The 24,272-nt window shown below is 47.4% G+C and overlaps 3 protein-coding genes across 6 annotated transcripts in view; 2 read left to right on the plus strand and 1 right to left on the minus strand.

Annotated features, from left to right (window-relative positions):
- LOC149341509 (long-chain-fatty-acid--CoA ligase 5-like) overlaps window positions 1-5,965 on the plus strand; it is a 40,147-nt gene extending 34,182 nt beyond the window's left edge. For all 4 annotated transcript variants that reach the window (XM_089543599.1, XM_089543600.1, XM_089543601.1 and 1 more), the window contains exons 18-21: window positions 406-495; window positions 3,366-3,473; window positions 3,648-3,719; window positions 4,430-5,965. In XM_089543599.1, the coding sequence (XP_089399725.1) occupies window positions 406-495; window positions 3,366-3,473; window positions 3,648-3,719; window positions 4,430-4,579 (420 nt within the window). In that variant the 3' untranslated portion in view covers window positions 4,580-5,965. The remainder of the gene's footprint in view (window positions 1-405; window positions 496-3,365; window positions 3,474-3,647; window positions 3,720-4,429) is intronic.
- Window positions 5,966-7,978: 2,013 nt separating this feature from the next.
- On the minus strand, window positions 7,979-10,239 carry RpS15 (ribosomal protein S15). Its single transcript, XM_089543605.1, has 4 exons — window positions 10,139-10,239; window positions 9,822-9,913; window positions 9,069-9,303; window positions 7,979-8,114 (listed from the first exon to the last, which is right to left on the minus strand). Exons 1-4 carry the CDS (start codon window positions 10,145-10,147, stop codon window positions 8,001-8,003), a joined length of 450 nt encoding a protein of 149 aa, XP_089399731.1. The 5' UTR covers window positions 10,148-10,239; the 3' UTR covers window positions 7,979-8,000.
- An 8,680-nt stretch (window positions 10,240-18,919) lies between these two features.
- Window positions 18,920-23,814, plus strand: LOC149341511 (uncharacterized). The gene is made up of 2 exons (XM_089543606.1): window positions 18,920-19,069; window positions 21,529-23,814. The coding sequence occupies exons 1-2, from the start codon at window positions 19,033-19,035 to the stop codon at window positions 23,739-23,741; spliced, it is 2,250 nt and encodes a 749-aa protein (XP_089399732.1). The 5' UTR covers window positions 18,920-19,032; the 3' UTR covers window positions 23,742-23,814.
- Window positions 23,815-24,272: the final 458 nt, after the last annotated feature.

Consider the following 24,272-nt stretch of genomic DNA (forward strand, 5'->3'; position numbering starts at 1 on the left):
CATGCTCAAGTTGGGTGCTTGAGTTGCTTGTTTCCTGCTGCCCTGGGCTCTGGTACCTGTGTTGCGTTTACAGTTGTATTAAGCAGTGTTGCAAAGAATGTTGCAATTAATCAGAGCGTACACAGTGCCTTTGCCATACTGCACATATTGCCAAAGGTATGGCGCCTATATTTATAATCAGCGTTTAGCATATGCAGGACATAAGTGGTAGGCTTGGCATGGGCATTGTGTGTCCTTTAGTTATTTTTTTCTTTTTTTTTTCTTTTCACCTTCTGAATGCGCCAACACTTTATCCTCACTGAGCTTTCTGTTGTGGCATTAGCCTACTGCGATCAAAAACACTGGAAAAAGACCATGGTTTTAAAGTCCATTCTGTTTTTTGTTGTTGTTCTTTCTTTTTTTCAGGGAGAATTCATTTCACCAGAGCGAATCGAAAGTGTCTACAGCATGATGGATTATATTGCAACAGTGTTTGTCACGGGATGTCCTACCCAGGTGCCCGTCTTTTCTGTCTTACGGCGTACCCTGTATGTTATCTATGAAAGTGATGTTGCCATTTTTAAAGCAGAGCAGAATTGACTATACTAGTATTTGAAAGTGATAATTGCAATCTGATAGTAATGTAAGGCACATGATGCTGAAGCTTTATGTCGGTTGGAAGTAATACTAGTGTGTTTGGCGTATCTTCAAGATCCTGTACACATCTTGTAGGGTATGGCACTGTTGATGCCATGATACTTGTCACTAGTGCCAACACTCTATTTCACATTTTAAAGCATTTGTTCGTTCCACTGCGCTTTTCGTTAAAGGTCTTCGTGTCACCTCACCCCTTGTGAATCTCCTTGAAGCCTGTTCTCTCAGTCGGTGATGTGAACTCTGAATCAGTGACGATTGATAATGTTCTCAGGATGTAAAGGTTATACCTTCACTTAGTTTTAATGCCTTTCACAGTGAATAGCAGACACTAGTTGATCTATTGAGCCAAATCGTTAATGTTTAATTGTTAGTTGCTTAAAACAATTGCACAAAGCACTGCAGCCCTCCTTACTCATTTGTCTTTTCAGCAGACATGGTGAAAGTTATATTTTGTTTCCAAACCAGTTGGATGCATTGCAGACACCATCATGGACTAAGCATGTTTAGTATATAACAGCAAAAGCTTGCAATATGTGGAATTTTATCAGATGTTTCAGGTCAGCACCTCTCGAAATTTTACTTTACTAACACTTTACTTTACTTTACTAACACTTTACTAACACACAGTAACTAACACACAGTAACACACAGTAACAGTACTTTACTAACACACAATCCGTATTGGAGTACACCTGTTTGGTTTGGGACTTGTAAACTAAAATTCTTTTATATGCTTGAACGGATACAAAACCGTGCCGCTCAATTTCTTTGTAATAATTATAACTTTACTTCCAGTGTTATTTTATTTAACGAAGGGTTGTAGAAGCATGAGGTTAGAGTTGCTGTTCAGAATTTATTTTGGCATAGTTAAAGTTCACAGGCAAACTTACTTTTTGCAACCTCATTTTAAGTCTAAGAGGTGCGAGCACCAATGGAAATTATAGAAATTAATTGCCGAAATTACGTCTTTCGTGGCCCATTTTTTTCCTTTCACCATCAACCAATGGAATCAACTGCCCCAGAAAATTACTTACTGCCAAACTGACGTTTTGGTTCTGTTGTCGAACATAAAACTGCTTGCGTGGTTGCCATTTTTGCCATTATTCGTAAGTTTCCTTTTTGTGTCATTGTATATGTCATGTGGCCTTCATGAAAACATTGTATTCTTCCCCCCTTGTAATAACGCTTTCGGGCGCTGCTGGTATTCGAAATAAGAAAAAAAAATATACATGGTACCTCTTGTATGTACAGAGGGCAAAACGCATTTCTATAACACGCTCTTAGCGTGTTTTGGGCGTAACACACGATAACTAGCGATAAGATTTGGTTAAAAATGGTCTGGATGTAAACATGTGCTGTTAAGCTCATAGAATTTCATCGTCATTTTTTGCTTCCTTGGTCGCAGCGGCTTTGGGAGCTCCGGAACACACAGTTTGGTTGTTCTAGGCATGCGTTTTGCCCTCTGTACTAGTAGCATAAAAGCAGTGCTGCCATCTTTGCGAAAGTGAGTCAAAACTGAATGCAACTGAACACAGGTATATATTATGTAATCCAGGATTTGATAGAATGCCGTATGGTCAGGTGGTGGCATAGTAGAAGCAATCCTGGGTCAGTGACAGTCAAAATGTTAGTTGATGTTTCGGAAGCCATACGAGTTCGTCGCTCACAATGATGAATCGGCCGAGTGAGATGCAGCTTTGACTAATTGACGTAATGATTTTGTTGCTATGTCGATTATTCAAAGCTACTTGAGCTGCATCTTATTCGGCTGGTTCTTCATTGTGAACTAGGAACCCACACGGATTCCGAAACGTCAAATGACGTTTTTTACTTGGTCAGTGACCCAAGGTTCATTCTACTACGGGTGTAAGCATGTCTGCCAGCTGTGTGATATCCTGCGTGGTTTACATCTCTTGTGCATTATAGCCATGCTACAGGAATAGTCACGAGTATGTTTTTATCTTATTTCTCAGCATTGAGAACCTGGTACAAACATAAGGAGGGTGTGCTCAGTTGACCTTTTGCCTGCTACATAGTGTGCTCAAGAAAGCTAGCCACCAGACTCTGGTCTTGTTTTTTTCTTGTTTTTTTTTTCCTGTCCAGCATATAATCAACAATTATGCAGTGTTCAGAACATAAATCAATTCGATGTCCTCTCCCCTCATTCAGAGAGTGCACTTTTTTTACGCTACAAAGTTAGGAGTAGTGGTTTTTAAAGAGTTCGGTACACTCATGCTCTGAAATAAAATTCTATAACTCGCAGGGTCTGGTTTCCTAGGATCATTTTATTCATCCTTCATTGTACAGCTCTAATTAACTTCACTACCATCATCAGATGAGCTCCTCATGCTAATTTTAGCAAGAAGAGCTACATGTGAACAGAATATTGCATCTTTTCAGCAAGTTGCACTTGTGTTATAACAACACATAGTGCATATTTTTTGTTTCGCCACAGTAGATAGAGGCTGCAGTCCTGCTTGTTGTGTGTGCGCTCTGATGACACCGTGGTTGTTTGAAATTAAGGGAGTAATTACTCAGTAATTAAAACTTGCTGACATCAAGTGAAGAATGTGAGAAGTAGCCAAGAGCTTGTTAGTGTGACCACATCGTGAATTTATTTCACAGTGAAGAGGTCTAATTATCCTCAAAATTGTGAAGTACCTCTGCTTTACCATTTTGAAGTGTTGTGTTATACTTATTTTTTTTCCTTTCTCTCCCAAACCATGAAGTCATTCTGTGTTGCCATTGTGATCCCTCATGAAGAACCTTTGAGGGAGCTTGCTGTGTCCTGTGGTCTTGACAAGAAGACTCCACTGCCCGAAATTTGCAAAAATTTGGTAAGTTCAGGCCACTGGATCATGCTTTCATGAAACTGCGTAGAAACATTATGTGAGGTAGCAACACAGAATAATCAATTTCGTCTTAGTTTCTGATGCCTGTGATCAGACTGGCTGTTTTGCTCTGCCATTTCCATAATTTGTGCACATTCTCTCTTTGCATGCAACCAACAGACAGTGCGAAAGGCACTGCTGAAGGAGATGCAGACGCTTGGAAAAGAAAGTGGACTGAATTCTCTACATCAGGTAAAGAAATGCTAGTATATGTGGGCTTGAAGGTTTTAATCGTACCTGTTGGTTTCTTGGTTACGCCGTACGCAGTTACACAGTAGTCTGTAGTGCGTAAGGCACTAAAGGAATGAGCCACATGTCTCGACATCTCTGGTTAGTCCAGAGGCACCTAGCCAGTGCACCTTCATGGCACTACTACTATAGTCTCAGCCATCGTGAAGGTGGCCATTTGGGCTTAACCCAAGAAGTTGAATGTGCTCCATTCCAGTTTATTTCAATGGGAAGGTGGGAAAGTAGTTTGTAAATTCACATCTGTTTCATCTTCCCACATCACTGCTTTCACAGCAAAGCAAGGCACCATGAAACTAACAATTTCACTTCATATATGAGTTCACAGTCAGCACTGAACAGATCGTTTTCATATTGCTGCAGACTTTAACATTTAAGTGAGAGGAACATAGACCCTGGCCATTATTTTTATGCATCCCTTATGCACCATGGGGGACTCCTGCCATGTGCATAAGCAGCAGATAAATGTCATGCATGTGTGTAAGAGCAACTGCCTCACACACATGAATTGCTCTCAAGTGGCAGCACGCTGAATTTCATGGCATGTGTAGAAAGCTTGCTTCACCAAGGGTCGGAATACGGCCGCTTATTGCACTCGCCAAATCTCCCAAACAGTGCAGGTTCTCAGCGAATAACGAACATCAATTTTTTTCCAGGTTCACAACCTGCATCTGCACATAGAGAATGACCTGCTTGCTTCTGGACTTGTAACCAACACGTTGAAGCTCAAGCGTAATGTGGCACGACAGTTATTTGCCAGTGCCATTGACGATCTGTACAAAGAAGGCCAGCTCATCAGGGTTTGACAGCCGAGCACCAGCCTGTCAAGCCAGCTGAGTGGACGATACTTTTGAGATTGTAAAAAACCCTTTTGTCACTCCACATTTACCACTGAACTGCGCATGAGCTAGTTTTCTGCTGACATTGCTCAATTCACCCAAAGGCAGGTAATGTCTCAGCTTGGAGTTGTCGTACCGTCGTAGTTTGTCCGGTAGTAGCTGGGACAATGTCTTGGAGTAGTTCTGGCTGTTGGCGAAAACACTATGAAATAACCAAAAACAAAGATCTCTGAAGTTGAGTAGTGTGCAGGCGAGTGGGAATTTAATATGCGGCATAAGTGTTTGTTTTAAAGCTCAGTATATTATACTGGCAGCTAATGTGCCCCCCTCGATTTGTATCTGGTTGGCTCTACAAGCTCTAGCTAGGTGAGCCATATCAAATTAGTGCTTGCGAGTCTTTGAATAGGAGTCGGAAATCAAATGTTGGGCCTGCAGTTTAGAGGGAGAATGCTTTTTATTACTATTTTGGGGGAGGTTTTGGAAGTATATATTTTGAGAGGCTATGTACAACTAATATATTTACTCAACCGTCTGTTACTTTACAAACAGACGAGGTATAGAATGCACTACATTTTGAGTACAATATGCCTCGGTGACAGCCAGTTTTTACCATTGCGCAGAATTTGCACTCCATACATGTGTACAACTGACCCAGAAAGCCTGTTGCTTTTCTGTATTCATTTCATGCAATTGGCTTCACTCATACAGGTTGTCTTTTGATGTGCATAACGTGCAGAGCAAATGCAGTAGTTGTGTTGGTGGCAGTCTTCTGCCACTTGTGATGTTGCTGGCATCAAAGGCATTTTTTAAAACCGGTGAAGAATGTCTTTTGCAACTACATTGTTGTTTTGCTTGCTCATTTTTATTATGGTATTTTTTATCGTAGCTTTTTGGTGTAAGGCAAGGAGTATGCTTTGAACTGAGCAAGCAGTTATGCGTTACCCACTTTTTTGTTTCTGATTTTTAGTTCTGTGCAATTCAAATTAAGCTATGAAGTGTGCACTTTATAGCATTACCACTGCGGTCTTTGCTTAAAAGTGCAGCGCACTGTTAAGTTTGCATGTTCATAATGAAGTGCACACTCACTGCCTTTTTAAGAGTAACTCTTGTTTTGCTTCCATGCTTTTCGTTCAGCCACTGACGGGGCTGTCTGCCGTGCCAGACTATTTTTTGATGAAAATGCATTGTGGCAAATAGTGGCAGACTTCTGTATTTTTCCATCACATAAGTGATGTACAGGGTCCCTTTGCATCAATCATCATGTGCTGTTACCCGTTTTCACTGAAGCCCTGTGATCTGTACATAACTCTTGAAATGCTTTTTTTGTAATAAAGCTACCTGAACCTCCGGTGATACTGTTTCATTACTTGAGCTTTGCATCGACGATTTTTATTTTTACGCAGATGTCTAGAATTTTGGTAAGTATTAGCTTTACAGTGAGAACCTGATAACTGAGAGGCTTTGAAGTATTGAATGTGCATCAGAGGTATTTTATGCTGGAAAATCAAGCTGAGTAAAGGAACTCCCAATGTTTGGAAGACAACACGCGGCTCCATATTAGCTCATCTGTGTGCATAAGAAAATTAGGCCAACCAAAGCATAGAACTTCATATCATGCAAGGCAGTCGACATGAGCATATGCATGTCAACTTTTGGAGAAGTAACTTGTTTCTTTTGCACAACAGGAACACTAGGCTTCGACATCCAGCCCACTATATATTTGTGCCTCTCCTAAGAATGAGACGGTACATTTTCCATCACCACGTCTTGCACAGTGGGCACCAGTTCACAAAAGTTTTATTGTGAAGATTAAGTGCAAGCAAAAAAAAAAATTTCAAGCTGTTTCTGCTCAGGAGTTCGATACCAAGGACTGTAAAGTTGCAGCAGCAAGACATGGTTAAACCTCACCAAAGCAGAGTTTACGCCCAACTAGGTTTGGCTGCATCCAGTCACATCATGCACTCTAGCCAGTGAGCTGTCCTATTATAATGTGCACATCCTGTTCCTAGTGGATGGGTACCAAATATCAACATCCACAAACGCAAAAAACTACCACCAAACTTGCATGCATCACCAAGCTGTTCTGTAAAAATAGTGGAAGCAGTTACACCGCAAAGTTCGCTCTCAGCATTTTAAGGGTGTCTTTGAAGATTTCACTGCAATTGATGTCAGTAACCAACAGAAGACCCTACCTTTAAACAGCAGATCTCTCCAAGAGTGTTGTCATAAGCAACACAGTATTGGCATCAAGGCTAGCACCACCATGGCCAAGCAGCAGAAAGTAGGAATAAAGTCTGTCCCTTTGCACTAACCTAGAACAATGCCTTTTCCTTCCGTAGCAGCAGCAACAATTTCACCTGAAACCATTTGCTAGTACCCACCAGCGACAAATGCATTCAATGGTCGAGTGAATGTAACAGTTCTATTGCTTCACTGCCAATGTAATGATAGCAAAGCTTTATAGCTCCGACACACTAGCAAAAAAGTAACTTCTTATGGGAGCTTCATACCAATGTTCAGAGCAGCCAATTGGGTGGGGGTGAAAGATGCTTCCCAGGAGTTAAAGGGTGCAATTTTTTTCAGGCATTAAAACTTAACCGAATGACGTTATTTACAAAAGAGCAGGAATTGCCTGCTCTACCCAACCATTCACACCTGTCCAAATAACCAAAATGATGGGTCACTGTCTGCAGTGATCACAGTTATGAAATTTTCCATATGGAAAACGCCTTGTTCAGGAAGTCCTTGAAAAAGACCCGAGAGTAACAATGTCTGCACCTACAATACTTTGCCAAAAGAACCTGTCAGAGTTGCGACATAAATGGATGTTTGCAATTTTCTGCAAAATATCGGACTGCCTCTCCCATTCTGCACTGCTGTGCAATCTAGAGAGGATTTCTATAGCATTACCTCAAATACAGCTAAATTTCAAAGCCCATTTGCACCTTTCAGCTTGGAGATTGCACTACACTGCACACCAGCCTGTGGCCAGACTACAGGGAAGGCTTTGGACCAACGGGAGTGTTAAGATTTCTTTCGGTCGTACAAAACTCAAAATTCGGTAATCTTCTAGGAGACCTGGCAGGTATGGAGCTCAACGCCCATACCATATTTACCAAGTAACTGTAACAACCCCAAGTTTACCCCCGACAGAATTTTTAAAATCTCCTACAATCGCCTATTAAGTAGCCACTGCTTCAAGTGAAACGGGAAAAGCAAATATCACAACGGTGTTAATTTCCAGTGAAGAAATTATGTTCGCAGCGATATTTCGCTGCACATCCTTGTGGACTGAAAATTCATCATAAACCAGTTGCAACAGCTTTCCTGCAGCATACTTTTGAAATAGCAGACAAAAACGAGCAGTACGTCAGACGTGTTTATTGGCCTACTTAAGAGGAATGAAGCGAGAAGAGTGCGTAGCACCAATACCAGGTCTACCGTGCTTCACAGGCTTGTAGGTGATGCTGAATTCGCCAAGGTAGTGGCCAATCATTTCGGGCTGCAAAGGGTGTAAAAAAACCGGTCTCAGCTCCATGCACGAAACCCAGCTCGTCTCCTATTAATATTCTAATGGCTTCATCAGATTCACAAAGTGTCCTCATGTGCTAATCGGTAGACCATCGTGAGAACAGAATCATCACTGAAACCAACTTTGCCACTATCTAAGTACAGCAAGGCAAAATGCTTGCAATTACCATATAGACAACATAGGTTACACTGAAAAGCAAACATTCTATGAAAGCATACAGGCAAAGCCCTGCATTGCCAAATAAAAACAGAAGTTCATCAAAATTCCTATTCCTTACCAATCTCCAAACCTATTAGCTGACGCATCCTAAAAGCTTCACACAAGCTGTCAGTTGCTGCTATATTTAGGAAAAATTGCTCAACTCCACTAAGGTGTCCTCCGACAGACTACACATTTCGTCACTTCGCATTATGGAGATAAACATTTACTCAAAGATTCCAGTTCTACATGGAAAGCCTGTTACACTGTGAATGATGCAGGCTCTTGTATTCATCAAATCACAGTGAAATTAACAAGCAGAACCTATTTGGCGACAGATTTCCTACCAGTGACCCTTCAGACTCTCAATGCAATTTCATTCAAAATCTTTGCCAAGAACAACATAAGACAAATATTTATGGCCACTGCACGCCAGAAGACATAGGTACAATTAAAAAGTGCAAGGAGATTAGACATGTGACCAGCGGGCTGATCACATACGCCAGAAATCAGACCTGCTTTCAACCAGGCCAATTGTATCTACAGCAGCCAATGCCGACATACCACCGCTACATTTTCATATCGAGATAGTAGGTCACGCTTAAGCCTCTGCAACAAGCAACTAAACAAGCCTTTCAGACAAACTTAACATGCCCAGCACGTAAAAGCACGAGCAGAATACTGCAACAAAAGGCGTTGAACTAGGTTGCAAGCAGTTTAACGCACCTTGATTTCCACCTGGTTGAATGCCTTGCCGTTGTACACACCAACGATGGAGCCCACCATTTCGGGGACAACGAGCATGTCACGCAGATGGGTCTTGACTACCTCGGGCTTCTCCAGCGGCCCGCATTCTTTCTTGGCGCGCCGCAGCTTCTTGATCAGAGCCAGCGGCTTGCGCTTCAGTCCCCGGGCGTACCGCCGCCGCGCACGGCAGTGCATCAGCTCCATCAACTGCGTGCTGAAAGCAAAGTTGCATCAATTCGGGCTGCAAGTGGCGCAACAGCTGAGTCTTCGCTGCATGCATTAAAATTTAGTTTTAAGTTTCGATATTCAGCGGCTTCATCAGATTCACGAATTGTCCTCATATGCTAGTCGGTAGACCATCGTGAGAACAGAATCATCACTGAAACCAACTTTGCCACCATCAAAATACAGCAACGAAATTCTCTAGTAATTACTACATTCCAATCTTCGATTGGCTGCCAACGAAAGTCAGCTTTTGCACGTGTTCTTCAACGGCATGCGAGTAGGGAACATGGTAAATCTTCCGAGACCCGCAAGCTTCTGGCAGCTCCGCCTGCACATCTTTCAGCTACCGTTGCATGCCAAGACCAAAGCATAGCACCGGAGCATAAATAATGTTCTCTCGGAGCGACTGCGACCTTATATCTGACCGCCTTTCGGCGCAGCACTCGTACTGCCTCTAATCACCATGAGCAGCGCCGAGTTGCCTGGCCATTTAAACAAGCAACTCACCTCGACATGTCAAGCAGTTGGTCCAGGTCAACTCCCCGGTAAGTGTACTTGCGGAAAGTACGCTTCTTCTTAGCCAACTCCTGCTGGTTTTCCTGCGATTGAAGTAGAAAGTAACGTCAGCTACAATGCCGTTATAGAAATGCTAAAGAACATGACCTGACGCACGGCTTCCATAGCAAAGGATCGGCAATAAAAAACCACCCAGAAAAAAAATAGATAGCCCACAGCTAACTGAAAAGCTTTAATTTTCCATTTCGAGCATTATTTCTTGTCCACAAACATTAATTTTGATAGATTTCAAAGGATTTCAAGCTTACGTCCTCCATGGTGAAGGCGTCGAAAGTCCGCCGGATGAAAGAGAGAGAATAATCTCGGGCGGAAGCGGAACTGTGACAACGAGCGATGGTAGTGCCCCCTACCAACCTTTTCGGCATAGAGGTTTCGTTTTCGGTGTCTCGGGAATAAAAGTTTGTAGTACGTGTGGAGTAGTAGTAGTAATAATAATAATAATAATAATAATAATAATAATAATAATAATAATAATAATAATAATAATAATAATAATAATAATAATAATAATAATAATAATAATAATAATAATACAGTGAAGAAAGCAAGAAAGAAATAAAGAAAGAAAAAGATCGCGATAAAGCCGCGGCGGCACAGTAAAGGCTGGTTGACATGCAAGCGACTGAGCGATTGAGCTGCGCGTCGCAGCGAAAATTTCCAACTTGTTGGAACCAGGGGGGTAAAGGGTTATATTAACTCTATGGTTGGAACCTCGCCGCTCATCGCAGCGACGACTCAAAACAGGCTTTTCCACCGCGGCGACAGTATTCGCTAGCATTTTCGCTTGCCTGTGAAACAGTCTTTCTAGGGCTTTACATAGTGAAGGGCTCAGGATTAATTTCGACTACGTTTCGCATGCACCGCCATCGCCCTGCGCACGGACTTTTTACGAGTTTCGCCTCCGTCGAAACGCTGCTGCTGCCAACACTGAGCGCGTTACCGGCCAGTTTAGCCTTTGACGCGAGATCGCACTTCCCGCGGTAGGACGGGCTCGGTTCTAATCAGCAGACATGGCATACGTGCCCGCACCCATGCACGTATGCCATGTCTGCTGCATGGGTGCTGCATGATCGCTTTTCTCATGTCCCGGAAGCTTAATTGTCCCCGATAGTAAGTCGAGCTCACTTACAACGAACCATGATGAACACATGTATTGCGTTCGTTGCATCCGATGTTCGTAGTACGTGGACTTCCCATATATTACAGTCAATTATATGTCCGGCAAAAGTGGCGTTTATTTTTTGAGAAGTTCGTTATAGACCCCATCGCGGCGCTTTCCAAGCTTTCCAGCGTGGCCACGTCCTTTCGCCGAGACCCTTGCTGCCAACAGTTAATTTGCTTTAGGAACGCAGTAAAACAAATCGTGATTGAAGCGTTCGCAGCAGCTGTTGGTAGGTCAACACGCTTAATCAGATTCCTGGCGGTGGAGTATCGCTCGTGCTTACGACGGCTTTGCAGAGCACGGCTCTGCGATGTTGGCGTCCGCACGAACGAAGTCTTTCCCGGTGATATCCGGCTAGCTGTGCGTCAACGACACGTTCCACTAATCTACACGTGTCTCGACACGTGGGTTTTCTACAGCTTCATCCGTCCAAAGCAGTGACGAAAGTGAACAGCGCACGTATGCACGGAATGCATGAGTTGCATTCTAGGCTATCTGCGCGCTGTCTGCTCGTGGTATCCGCACAAAAGATGGAGAGCGACTGGGGCAGGGGTCACATATACCATGTGATCGCAAGACCCGCAAGTTTTCAAATCACTGTGGTTAGTTGACCCACGTCAGCGCGCAATAGCTTCACCTTCGATGCTGCCCTTGTCGGCTTTCCTGGAACAGCAAAACACTTTCGCAGACACCATGTACGGATTCGCCCACACCGGTCCGCACAAGATGTCCTGTTGCAACTTCACAAGGAGATTCTCGACCCCGTCGAGCCCCCCAGCAATGATAAAGTAGTCGTCGCACTTGACCTGCGGGGGGCTTTCGACAATGTGACCCACGAGATCATCCTATCCCACTTGTCGCAAACAGACTGTGGGCGCAATACTTTCAATTATATCAAACATTTCCTTACAGATCGCCAATACTATATCCGGCTACACGACACAAAATATGGTCCATATCAACTTGGCACACTAGGGACCCCACAGGGAGCTGTCCTCTCGCCATTACTATTTAATCTGGCCATGATGAAGCTCCCTACCCAGCTGGCAGAGGTCGCCGGTGTGAAGCCCGCTCTGTATGCGGACGACATCACCCTCTGGGAAACACAACAATCGGTTGGAGACATCGAGGCCAACCTGCAACAAGCGGCAGCTATTGTGGACGAATACGCTCGTCGCTGTGGTCTTGAATGCTCCCCGAGCAAATCGGAATTTGTGCACATACGCCCCAACTCAAAGTGCACAACCAAAATTGTCCTTTCCCTACTTAGCGGACCGATACCCGAACACGAGGAGATCCGGGTACTGGGGCTTTTCATTCATCATAGGCGCAAGATAGACACTACCCCAAACAAGCTACGTAAGGTGGGGGTCCAGGTGGGTCGGATGCTCCGCCGGGCATCCAATCAAAGGGGGGGACTACGATGCAAAGATGCCCTGCGGCTGGCCAATGCATTCGTAACCAGCCTGATTTTATATTCGGCTACCTACCTCCGCCTACGCAAATGCGATGAGAATGCCTTAGAAGTAGTTCTCCGCAAGATTTATAAGAGAGCGCTCGACCTCTCCATAACGACGTCCAACAAGCGTCTCCTCGGTTTGGGGATGACCAACACCTTTGGGGAGTTACGAGAGCTCATCTTAACAATCAGTACTTGCGCCTGAGCAAAACACCTGCGGGGAGCCGCCTTCTGACCCGCTTACACATATCCTACGCAACACAGACAGAAGAACGGGTCCGCATCCCTGAAGCCTGGCGCTTTGCACTCCAGGTGCGACCCCTTCCGAAGAACATGACTGCAGACACCCATGATGGTCGCCGTCTCGCGCGGGCGGAGGCTACTTCTCAACGCTATGGCCACAAGCCAGGTGTCTTCTATGTGGATGCGGCCGGCCCACACCATGGGGGTTGGTACACGGCGGCCGTCATCCACCAAAACACTACAGTTCAGGGCCTTATTTTCCGTGCCCCAAACATTACATTTGCGGAAGAGATCGCCATTGCACTGGCCGCCGCAGATCCAGAGTCCCGAGTCATTATCATGGACTTCAGGGGCGCCTGCCGCAATGTTGAGCAAGGGTATATTCCAGACTGTGCTTTCAAAATTCTCCACGCATGCGAATACACAGGGTTTCCGACCCATCGTACCATCGTGTGGGCTCCGGCTCATGCGGGTCTTGAGGGGAACGAGGCAGCCGACGCTGCCGCCCGCGCGCTTACTCACCGGGCATCGCCTCATCCGCAGCCTGATCCGGAATTCAATTTCAATCCGGCCATCACCTTTAATGATATCACCTCTCTCTACCAAACTTTCATGGTCTCTATCCCCCTCCCTGTAAAGGCCTCAAGAAGGCAGAGGAGCGCTGGCTTCTCCGCCTCTATACCAATACTGTACTGTGCCCGGCAGTACTTAAGCACTTCAATTCTTCTTTCTCGGGCGCGTGCCCACACTGTGAGGAGGAGTTTTCGGACACCTACCACATGGTGTGGGCATGCCCTTCCAATCCTGCCTACCCACCCCACCTCCACCCCACTCGAGAGGACTGGGAAGCTGCCCTGCGCGGCTGCTCCGAACTCCATGCCCAACAGGCATTGGTAACTAGAGCCCGGGCCGCTGCGGAAGCTACAGGGATCCCGGACAGGGATCCATCCTAGTGTTTGTAAGGGGCGGGCCCTTCCGGCTCGTCCCATCGACCTCTCACTGTAAATACAAATAAAAGTCTTCCTCCTCCTCCTCCTCCACTAATTTCACTCAGGATACTTTGCCGAGCCGGCACACATAAGCATGTAATAATTGACTTTATAGGCCACCGGCACGCCCTTGGCCGGCGGTTATCTAGCTTCAATACCGCCTTTTTGCTTTCTCAGTCGCCATGTTATTTCTGGGTGGTGTTGCTATGGTGGCCACCATAGTGTTGCGGAGGTTCAGCGGTCTCCATATTTGCTGGAAGCGCAAGTTTTTCAACTGCGAGGGCGAGCTTGCGGTGCCATTTCGTTCGCTATAACCGTGTCGGGCGGTCACGGTTGTTAGCTGTATCTGAGACGAACTGACATTGCACCAATGGATATTTTTATTACACCTCCGCTCTTGCCCGTAATAAACCAGAGTTGTTACACTTGCGGCGTTTCGGCCGCAAGTATAACGACTGAACATGCACACGTTCGCGGTTTTGTGACGCGCAGTTCCTGTAAACTTAATTTGGCCCCAACCATCGTCCTTTAACCATGACACTGTAAATGCATTAACGTATTCCTTGCAGGTGATTCGTTAGAAATGGCTTCTTATTGACCGAGAGCAGCCATGAGAGTTCGCGCTTTCTTTTAAGCGAGTCGCAACTGCTTGTTGCGCACTGTAGCCCAAAAGTGTGCGCGTTTTTTCAGTACATGAGTGAAGCGTCATGGTAACGTTAATGATTACGTCTGGGAAAACTTCAACATATTTCTTTTATAATTACGGTGCTGGTAACTGCGGCCGTCCATATTAGGGGTGGCGGACGAATGGAGAAACGTCGCTGTCAGCTAGGCGGGTGCGGACCGCACTGAGCGCTGCGCTTATGAGGGTGCAGCCGTGGAAAAAAAAGGAGGGGGGGGGGGGGGGAGGGGGGGGGGTGAAGCTGTTGTGAAGATTCGATATTAAAAAATGTTCGTATTTCTTATCAATTTATTCGCCCAGCATTGCTGGTTTTCACCTTTACAATCCAGGCAAAATATCTTTGCAGTCATGCGTCATATATCAAATGTGCTGGTTGTTTTCGTTCACACTGCGAACATAAAAATAGTCATCCACTGGACATCCTATGTTTGTGCTTGCTTGCGTCTTTTCTTCTTTGGTTTGACTCCAGATTTTGCTACTGTCCAGTGGCTAACGAAGTGTCATTTATTTGTTTATAATATCCAGTTTACTACGGCAGATCAGCTGTCAACTTGTATTTGCAGCGAACCAAAACGCATCCTCGCTCTCTTTGCCCTGCCCCTTGGTCCCTGCGCACGCGTCACCTCGCACATAGTGCACATGCACCGATATTTCCCATATAACCTTTGGCGCAAGTATGTGCAGCTGGGGTGCCCCTCAATTCTTTTTCTGCGACATCTTCTTTGAAAAATGACCGATCATAACTAAATACGCCGGGAACTGCGAAGTCCTTCGAATACCCGCCGCTTCCATCTGCGTACATACAAGAGCACTTACCAGGCGTATTTGATGAATGGCAGGCGATGCAACTGCACACAGGGCGGCGATGGCCCGTTGTGGCACGATTCTGTGCCATGGCAGAAGTGATGATACGAAATATCGCTAAAAAAAGAAAGCTAAATGGTGCGAACAAGGCATCCCACAAGCACAAGCCTTGACTGTTACTGCTTCAGATCCGGCTTAGGATGTTATTATTCGTGTCTTGACTTTGCCTTAATACTCCTTCAACCTCCGATCCGCCGCAGTGGTGTACACTGCATATAGAACGAGGTAGCCGGTTCAATCATCCCCTGCTTTTAAAGCAACGCTGAAGACAAATACAAGCTTACCTGCATCGATGGGTGCCGTGTTTAAATCACAAAGAGACCATTCTCACCGAAAACGAAGCTTTTAAAGCATGAAATACAGGTGTCACCTTCACCGGTCGATTTCGCAAACAAAATGCATGCGTCTACACAGATTTTTGTGCGCGGATCCCAGAGGCCACGCTACCTTGCCATTCACACCCAAACAGTGGCAACCCGTCCTTTTCGCTAACGACGTCACGAGCTTGAATCGACTGGCGGGAAGATTTTTAATGTCGATTTTCTTGCCGATGAATGCGTCTTTTGCTGCCGGACAAACGTCAACATAGCCATAAATAGCTATAGAATCAAATTTTGTTGAGGGCAATGATTGGATTGAATTGTCCATATAGTGTTCCTCTAATAGACGCGAACTAGAGAAGCCCTCGTCAGGAGCTAAATAAAAAAGCCTCCTGGCTGAATTGGTGTGACGCATGCTTTCCGAGCAAAGAATAATAAGACGGCACGAGTTATAAATTCTCCTTGCAGAATTACTTTTAACGCGGTAGCGTTAAAGGCCCCGTTCTCCAGAAACGGCGTTGTCAGTGTCGGCGTTGTAAGCGAAAAATCAGGAGCATGGCTCTGCAGGTGGTCCCCAGAGGTAGTGGCGGTGTAAAACATTTATTTATACTATGTACAAGGAAGCTATTGCTTGGACCGGGCCTGAAGGGCCCGGCCCTCACAATCAGTAGGAGGGATCCCTAGTCCGGGACCCCTGTGGCCTCCGCGGCGGCCCGGGCTCTTGTCACCAGTGCTCGTTGGTCCTGGAGAGTTGAGCAGCCGAGCTGGGCAGCCTCCCAGTCCTCTCGGGTGGGGTGGGGGTGGGATGGGAAAGCAGGATTGGCAGGGCATGCCCACACCGTGTGATACGTGTCCGCAAACACTTCCCCACAGTGTGGACACTCGCCCGAAAAGGCCGAATAGAAATGTTTAAGCACTGCCGGGCACAGTACTGTGTTGGTGTAGAGGCGAAGAGACCAACGCTCCTCCACTTTCTTGAGGCTTTTACAGAAGGGTGGGTATCGAGCGTGAGCGGTTTGATACAGGATATAGATCTCCCGAAAAGTAATAGCCGGATTAAAATCAGTAACCGTATAGGCGATGCCCGGTGCATGGTTAAGCGCGCATACCGTCCGCTACCTTATTTCCTTCTATCCCCGCATGTGCTGGGGCCCAGATGATGGTGCGCCGGGTTGGGAAATCCCGGTACTCACATCTATGTAAAATTTGGAAGGCACGATCTGGAATTTGTCCCTGTTCAAAACTGCGGCAAGCTCCCCTTGAGTCGGTGCTAATTAGTCGGTGCTAATGACTCGGGACGCTGGATCCGCGGCTGCAAGTGCGGTAGCAACTTCCTCCGCGAATGTAATGTTGGGGAACGGAAGGTGAGGCCCTGAACTGGGTTGTTTTTTGGTGGACGACGGCAGCCGTGTACCAATCCCCATGGTGTGGACCGACCGCGTCCGTGTAAAATATCCCTGGTCGAGCACCATACTGCTCGGAAATGGCCTCTGCTCGCGCGAGGCGGCAGCCTTATTGGTATCCTTTGTCATGTTATTGGGGAGGGGGCGAACCTGCAGGGCGAAGCGCCAGGCCTCGGGCTGGGATACCCGCTTCTCCTGTTGAGTTGTGCAATTGATGTGGAGGCGGGTCAGTAGGCGGCTACCCGGACGTGTTTTGCTTAACCGCAAGTATTGATTGCTGAGATGAGCCTCGCGCAGCTCCCCAATGGTGTTCGTCATCCCCAGGCCGAGGAGACGTTGACTGATTCTTGCAATTTGGAGGTCGAGAGCTCTCTTATAGATTTTGCGGAGGATCACTTCGAGAGCGTTCTCATCGCATGTGCCGAATACATGCAGGATTCGGCTGGTTACGAATGCATTGGCCAGCCGCAGGGCGTCTTTGCATCGCAACCCCCCTCGTTTGTTTGATACCCGGCGGACCATATGGCCCACCTGATCCCCCACCTTGCGTCCCCAGAGAGCAGCCTAGGAGTCAGGTGGGCCACCTAGGTCATGTGACCTTGCGGCGTCATCACAACCTGCCCATCGGATAGTGAGCAAACTGCCCACCATGGCAGCTGGCAGTTAAATTAATGATTGGACGCTCGGGAAGAGCAGCCTATAGCTGGGCCGCTCAAGGCCCACCGCTGGGAACACCTGCCATCGCAGGGCAGTGGCGCATCGTTTAACCGCTGCGCCACTGCGCCAAGAGGGGTATGAGGACCCCCAGGGATCTAAGAATGTAAAGTAGAGAATGACCTTCTGCATATATGGGAATTAATCCATTACGCGCTATATCGTGTCATACTCTAAAGGCGCAGCTCAAGTGTCCCCTCCAATTTTTGTTATTATATATACTGCCCAAATCTATATAATGATATATAATGCCCAAATCCACAAGCAGATGAGAATCGACCAAGAATAATTAATGCTGTCAGAAGCTCTTTGCAGCACTTTGAGCAAATTAAGATCTCCTTGTATTCTCCCTATGCGTGACCTGCGATCTACCTCCGAAGACGGTATATATAGCCTGCGCCTCAGAATATTCGTCTGGTGATATTTTGGACATTTTCTTCGCCTGATAATTCTTACATAGCTGACTTCTATGGAGAGCACCGATGCTTGATTACTTTGGTGTGTACCGGTACATGCATGCATCGCTCGCTAACGAACTGAAGGTGCTGTTCGGCTCTGCACCCCATGAATGTCAGCGTATCAAACACATACCGCCAGCACCTCCCCCCCCCCCCCCCCCCCCCAATCCGCACACACACACACACATACGCAGGGAAACTGGTTAGGGAGGAAGTGTGATCGTCCAACCTAACTTTTTGCCATTCCGCGGTGGAGGAATGCGAAAGTGCATATTCGCTGGTGGATGCTCCTGCAAAAGAATGCATTCCAAACTTTTCATTTTAATGTAACATGTTTTTAATGTAACAGTGTTTCATTAACGTAGTAAAACGTTCCAACCCAGAAGTGCAAAGCTTATCGAACACCCCTCGTATCAAGCGAATTCGAAATTAGGGCGCACCGAGATGCGCCTCGTTTCATGCGTGCACGCGGATAGCCGTAGAGGCATCGAGGTGCCAGCGCAGGTCTGCGTGTGTACACAGAAGCGATGGCGCTGGGCCACACCGCTCCGCGGGTAGTTCCAAAAAGTTAAGGAAAAAAAAAAGAGCAAAGGAGCGTAGATGGAAAGTAGGCAACGGACAGGCATCGGTCCGAGGTACGACGTACGGGGTAGAGGCGCGTGCTACCAGCGAGACGCTGTGTACTCAGGGCCAGGTGGCGGACTCCGGCGAGCAGGGACAACACGGCGAAAGCGAGCCGCGACCCCCGCGCACAGATAGCCCGGTGCGTCGCCGCCTGTGACGCGTCGACGTGTCTCAGTGGGCTCGCGGACGCCGCCAGAGACACACGCACCGGGACGACGACCAGCATGCGAGCCCTGCTGCTGACTTGCGCGGCCATCGTAGGTATGCGCCCGCACTGCCCGTGAGTGTAGCGCGTAGTGTGCCGCTGCACGTAGAAACATGGGAGAGGAAAAAAAGGATAGCTAAATGCGCCAAAGGATCTCGCGGCATAGCGCTTTCGCCTTTCGGAGTAGAGTATACTAATTATAGTATGGTAATTATAGTACAGTAACAGTATTTTTGCCCCCACAATATTTTTCTTTTTTGGTAAAAATATGGCTTTTGAGGTATAATATTACCAGTGTTGGCGGTCACCGGAAAGCCAGTGAATACTCTTAAGTAGTAAGGTGGTTGACTAATATCTGATAAATAACTTTTTAACTATCACAGTACATCGTGCTAAAATACATGCGCTTTCGAAAAGCATGGAGTCAAGCAAACCCCTCCAGTGCACGTAACTATAGTAAAAAAAGACAAATTTTGTCGAGCCAGAGCGCCAAGGGTAATCGCGTTTTCTAAATTCTAAAAACTGATATGGCTACTACTAACGACCGGCTACAAATCTCTAATTGCAACCAGTTGCCTAGCTGTGATAGTTAAAAAGTTTATATCAGAAATTAGTCACTCAGCTTACTACCTAAAATGATTCACCGGTTTTCTGGTGTCAGCCAACACTGGTAATACTATGCTGGAAAAGCCATAATTTTGCCTCAAAAAACCTATTTTTGAGAATTACTTAAGGTCCTCCCTGAAACACTGGGTATGATGTTTGGAATTCCGAATGCCACGTATCCTCTTCCACACGCCATTCTTCTTGTCCCCTCCCATCTCCTACTTCACCCTTCTTCTTTTTTAAGAGGTTCGCTTTAAGCTTTCTATTGTTTTGAATTTTTAGTGGAAAACAGCATTTGTATTACACAAGCCTATTCTTATCTCAGCCTGTAGCGAGGATAGGATGCGCGCGGCTGGAGAAGGACTGCAGACCACCGAGAGAAGCCTTTGCTGCGAAGTGCACTTAACTCGGTTGTGGATGATGCTATCTTACGCATTTTACTGTGCCAGTACCGAAACCAGCTCCTTTTAGATAAGAGCAGATCGTCCAGACTATTTTACGTAGTCGTAACGCTATAGGGTAACAGAACGTTTCCGCAATTCTAACCCAAGCCCGAACGGCTCGGACATGACTCGTGCGAATAAAGTCCCTTCCTCCTTCTGACCATAGGCTTTCGATAGGCTGTTACGGAGCATGTCTGAAAGGTAAAGCAAAAACCGATGTGAATGGCCTTACCGACGACCGTCAGCAGAAGATATTGTTAGCATTCAGTTCTTGATGAGCTTCAGAACAATGTGGGGTAATGAAGGTTGAGTACGCAGTGCCGTAATAAATTACTGCTAGTCAAAAACATTTTATAACGTTACTACTTGTTGCGTACATCACGAAATTCAGCTAACGATATTCAACGACATTGTAAGCATCGTCAATTTTTTGTTTAACCTCTGCCTCTTTCACCCCTTCATCAAGCCCATCCCTCCCGAGGGGCGCTTTGAAGCGTTGCACCTATGACGACAAAGGCTGCACATGCAGGGCGTGGTCACGTGATCACGTGGGAACACGCGACCCACCAGAAGGCGGAGGAGGGCACGTGCAGGGGTGAACGGACGTACGCGTGCATCGCAGGTCGTCGCTGGTAAAACATTAGCCCAAGCGGACGCGGATAGACATGCACGCGCAACACATGACATGTCTGTTCTTCATAACCATGTGCCACGCGGCCCAAGGTTCGTTAGTTTCGGAAAAACCGATCTGGGAAAAAGTGTAGGAAGTTTTCGTTGCTTTATTCAGCATGCTTAGGTCTTTAAAAAACTGGTAATGATTAAGCGAACAGGTATCTGTACACAGCAAAGTGCTGTTGTTCGGGACCACAAGGCGCCCTTGCCACGTGCGAAGAGAAGTACAGTGTTGTTCACTCCAACCCGAAAAATGAGCGGAGCATTGACCGAACCAATAGCGCTCCGTTCAGCCACGAGAAGATGAAACAACGATAAGGCGGGGCGCTTCTCTTTTGACGGTGTTTCTCTTGTTATCGGTTATGTTCTAGCCGCTGCACGGAACCAGTAACTCCGTCGTAACAGTTACTCTGTCATTTCAGGTTAGAGGATGTCCATCCTGTACTTGAAGCGCCGGTTCAAGCTAAAGCTGCAATGCCATATTCGTATATCGTATTCTTTTATTAAGCGCGATAACTACAGGGGACAGAAGTAACCGACCTACACGAGCGCACACGACAGCAAGAGTGCATCGTCAGGTGGTGCCCGCACATAATGCGGCATAACGCTCCTCTATAGTGTGGCACAATGTGGCACGGTTCGGAACTTGGAAGCGGAGGGGTCAATCACTTTTGTCCCAGATAGTACGTGCCGAATAACCACTCGCGCAAGCTACAAAGCTAGCGCTGTAATATTTTTGCGACGTATGGGTTTCAGTTGAGGCAGGGACACAAACCTACTTTTGCTCTTTGCAGCCTGTGCCTCCTGGCCGGCCGCGGCACAGGATGAAACGACGGACGCGCCGGACGTGGCCACTGATCAGCCCCCGACTGCCACAACTCCACCACCGCCGCCAGGCATCAACCCAAACCATTCGTACTACCCGCCAACTTACAGGCCTCACTTCGGCGGCTACTACCCCAACGGCTACTGGAATCGCTACCCGAGTAACGGCTACTTACCTTCGCGTCCCTGGTACTACCGTCCTCCTGCTTATCACCCGCCCCCGACCACGTACGAGTGGTGGAGGCAGTTCAACAGGAGGCCTTCGTTCGAGCACGGCGGCTGGAATGGAGGCGCCTATGGAGGGTCCGGAGGCTACGGCTACATGCAGCCATACTACACCAGCAGTTGGTGGCAGCCCTACTACGTGGCCGTGGGCTACTACAGGAGAAGCAGTAGCCCAGCCAGTCATGGCTACAACTATCCAAATTACGGTGGCCAGAACGGTGGTTACCGTTCCGGTACCGGTTACCCCTACGTAAGCGGCTATGACAAGTTCGGCTACCCGTACTACAGAAGCGGCTACTACGGCGGGGGCTTGTACGGTGGGCAGAGTGGCTACGGTGACTACTCTCGCTCTTATGGCTGCTATTCTGCTGGATGCGGAGGTTACATGCCTTATTATTCCTACCAAGGGGGCTATCCATACGGAGGAAGCAGCTATGGTAGTTACCCACAGGCCACTGGTTACGGGAACTATCCTTATTACATGAGCGCTCACGCAGGGCAGCCCTCCTACGGAGGCGGGAACTCGTATTATGGCAGCGGTTATGGCACGTACTACGGATACGGTGGCGGTCAGGCGGCTCACCCTCCTTATAGCCCTGGCTACTATAGTCCTCAAGGATACGGGTACGGTCATGGGTACGGTTCTGGGTACCCTTCCTATAACTACGGCTCTTCCTACCCTAATTACGGCTACGGAGGCTACTCAACGGGAAAGTACAGTGGCAGCGGATCATATCCGTATGGTTATTTCGGAAGTAACTACGATCGCTACTCACCAGGTTACCAGCGATATCAGTACCCGGGGTCCATTCGCGGTTGGTACGATTGCATCTACTATCCTACAGCTGTTAACAAAGGCTACGCTATCTCAGGATCCGAAGGTGTGAAGCAGAAAATTGATGTCACCAAACAGACCGCTGAAAAAGTAAGGAAAACGTTCACGCGAAGGTCCATTCGAGAGTTGCTTAAAAGCTCTGAGGACAGCAACGTGGAAAACAGGAGGGCCAACGATCGCGGCCCGACATTCGACCTTTCAAACGATGGCCTCGGCGGTGGCATGAGATTCTTAGCTCAAGGTAGTGCGGCCAAAAAGGACACTCCCGCTAGCCTCTTCCAGACTACGGAGAAGGCGAGTTCGGCGAAAACCGAAGCGCTCGGACTGGGATCGGCCGATAGGGACCAGCGCATCACTGCTGAAATGGTAGAGAGCTTCGAGCGAAGGTTGACGGCCATGAATCGGATGTTCGAAGAGCTGCTCACGCCCAAGGACATGCAGGAAAACGGAGACTACTTCACGAGGCGCGTGAGAACGTACCGCAGGCTTCTCAGCCAGATGCAGCAACATCGTGGAACGGGATTCGGCCCGTCGGCCAACGATGTCGACTCTCAGGACATACTGAGGCAGCTCAGGGCTATCGAAAACGAGCTGGATGACCACCGCCGGAGGGCACTGCGCACGTTGTACCACGCGCTGACCGACTCCGACCTGACGGTGTCCGACAAGCTTAAGGTGCTTGCCACCGTGTACGACTTCGCCAAGGGAGATTTAAGCGAAGAAGGAGCGGACATCGCAGGGTCTACCGAGAGAAGTGTAATTTCGTCGGAGAGCGACGCCAGCAAGCCGTCTCGAGAGAACGACGACTCGATGGCAGATGAAGATGGGAAGCAGTTCTACGAGAAGCTCGAGAAATTTCTAGAAACGATCCGGAGTGTGGAACCGTCAAGTTCCGACGAAGGAGCCGAAGACAAGCCGAGTAGTACCACACTGCCTGCGAAATCTTCGTCCGGCAGCTCAGAGTCTTCGACCTCGGAATCTTCGAGCTCTGAGGAAGCTGACTCCGGTGATCGGACCAAGTTCGAGCTTAAAGGCTCGGTCAGTTTGGCAGTCGACGTGGAAGGGAAGTCCAATTTGGGCAGCAACAGCATTGGCACCCTGATGAAGACGATGCTATCTTGAGACCAACATATCTGCAAATCAACGCTATTCGGCTTTAATAAAGCTATTCTTTTGGCGTGGTGTTATAATTTCACCAATTCGCAATGCTTCGTACTTGTCAAAATGCCGCAAGCGGCAGTGCACGAGACGGCTTCTCCTGAAGCTGCTGGAATATTTCGCAGCCCTCTTTAGTACCTCAGTGCCAAAGCAGCCACAATTAAGGACCCCGGCTTGCAGTACGGCGGCAGCTGTGGTCATCCGCACATGAGCATGCGGACTCGTAATAAAATCGGAATGCCTGATATAATACGTGTGTGCATGCGTGCATACGTGCGTCCGTTCTTGCTTGCGTGTGGGCTGGCGCAAGACCTTTCCTTAGAGCCATCTGGATGAAGGTAAAATACAAAAACTCCCGTGTAATGTCAGCGCACGTTACCAAACCCCATGTGGTCTAAATTAATCCAGAACGCCCCACTACGGCGTCCCTCATAGCCTGAGTCGCTTCGGGGCCTTAAACCCTCACAATCCGATCCAGCGCTTCTCTTGTAGCCT

The sequence above is a fragment of the Amblyomma mixtum genome, chromosome 5 (genome assembly GCF_055824585.1).
Source record: "Amblyomma mixtum isolate Tamu chromosome 5, ASM5582458v1, whole genome shotgun sequence".
In the NCBI taxonomy this organism is placed as follows: Eukaryota; Metazoa; Arthropoda; class Arachnida; order Ixodida; family Ixodidae; genus Amblyomma; species Amblyomma mixtum.

Bases quoted from the DNA above. Each gene is read 5' to 3' on its own strand.
- RpS15 (XM_089543605.1), bottom strand. The intron at 9,304-9,821 runs GTGAGTTGCTTG...CTTTGCTTTCAG, and splicing joins CAACTGCTTGACATGTCGAG to CACGCAGTTGATGGAGCTGA. The intron at 8,115-9,068 runs GTGCGTTAAACT...CACCCTTTGCAG, and splicing joins TCAACCAGGTGGAAATCAAG to CCCGAAATGATTGGCCACTA.
- LOC149341511 (XM_089543606.1), top strand. From the start codon at position 19,033: ATGCGAGCCCTGCTGCTGACTTGCGCGGCCATCGTAG. The intron at 19,070-21,528 runs GTATGCGCCCGC...TGCTCTTTGCAG, and splicing joins GACTTGCGCGGCCATCGTAG to CCTGTGCCTCCTGGCCGGCC.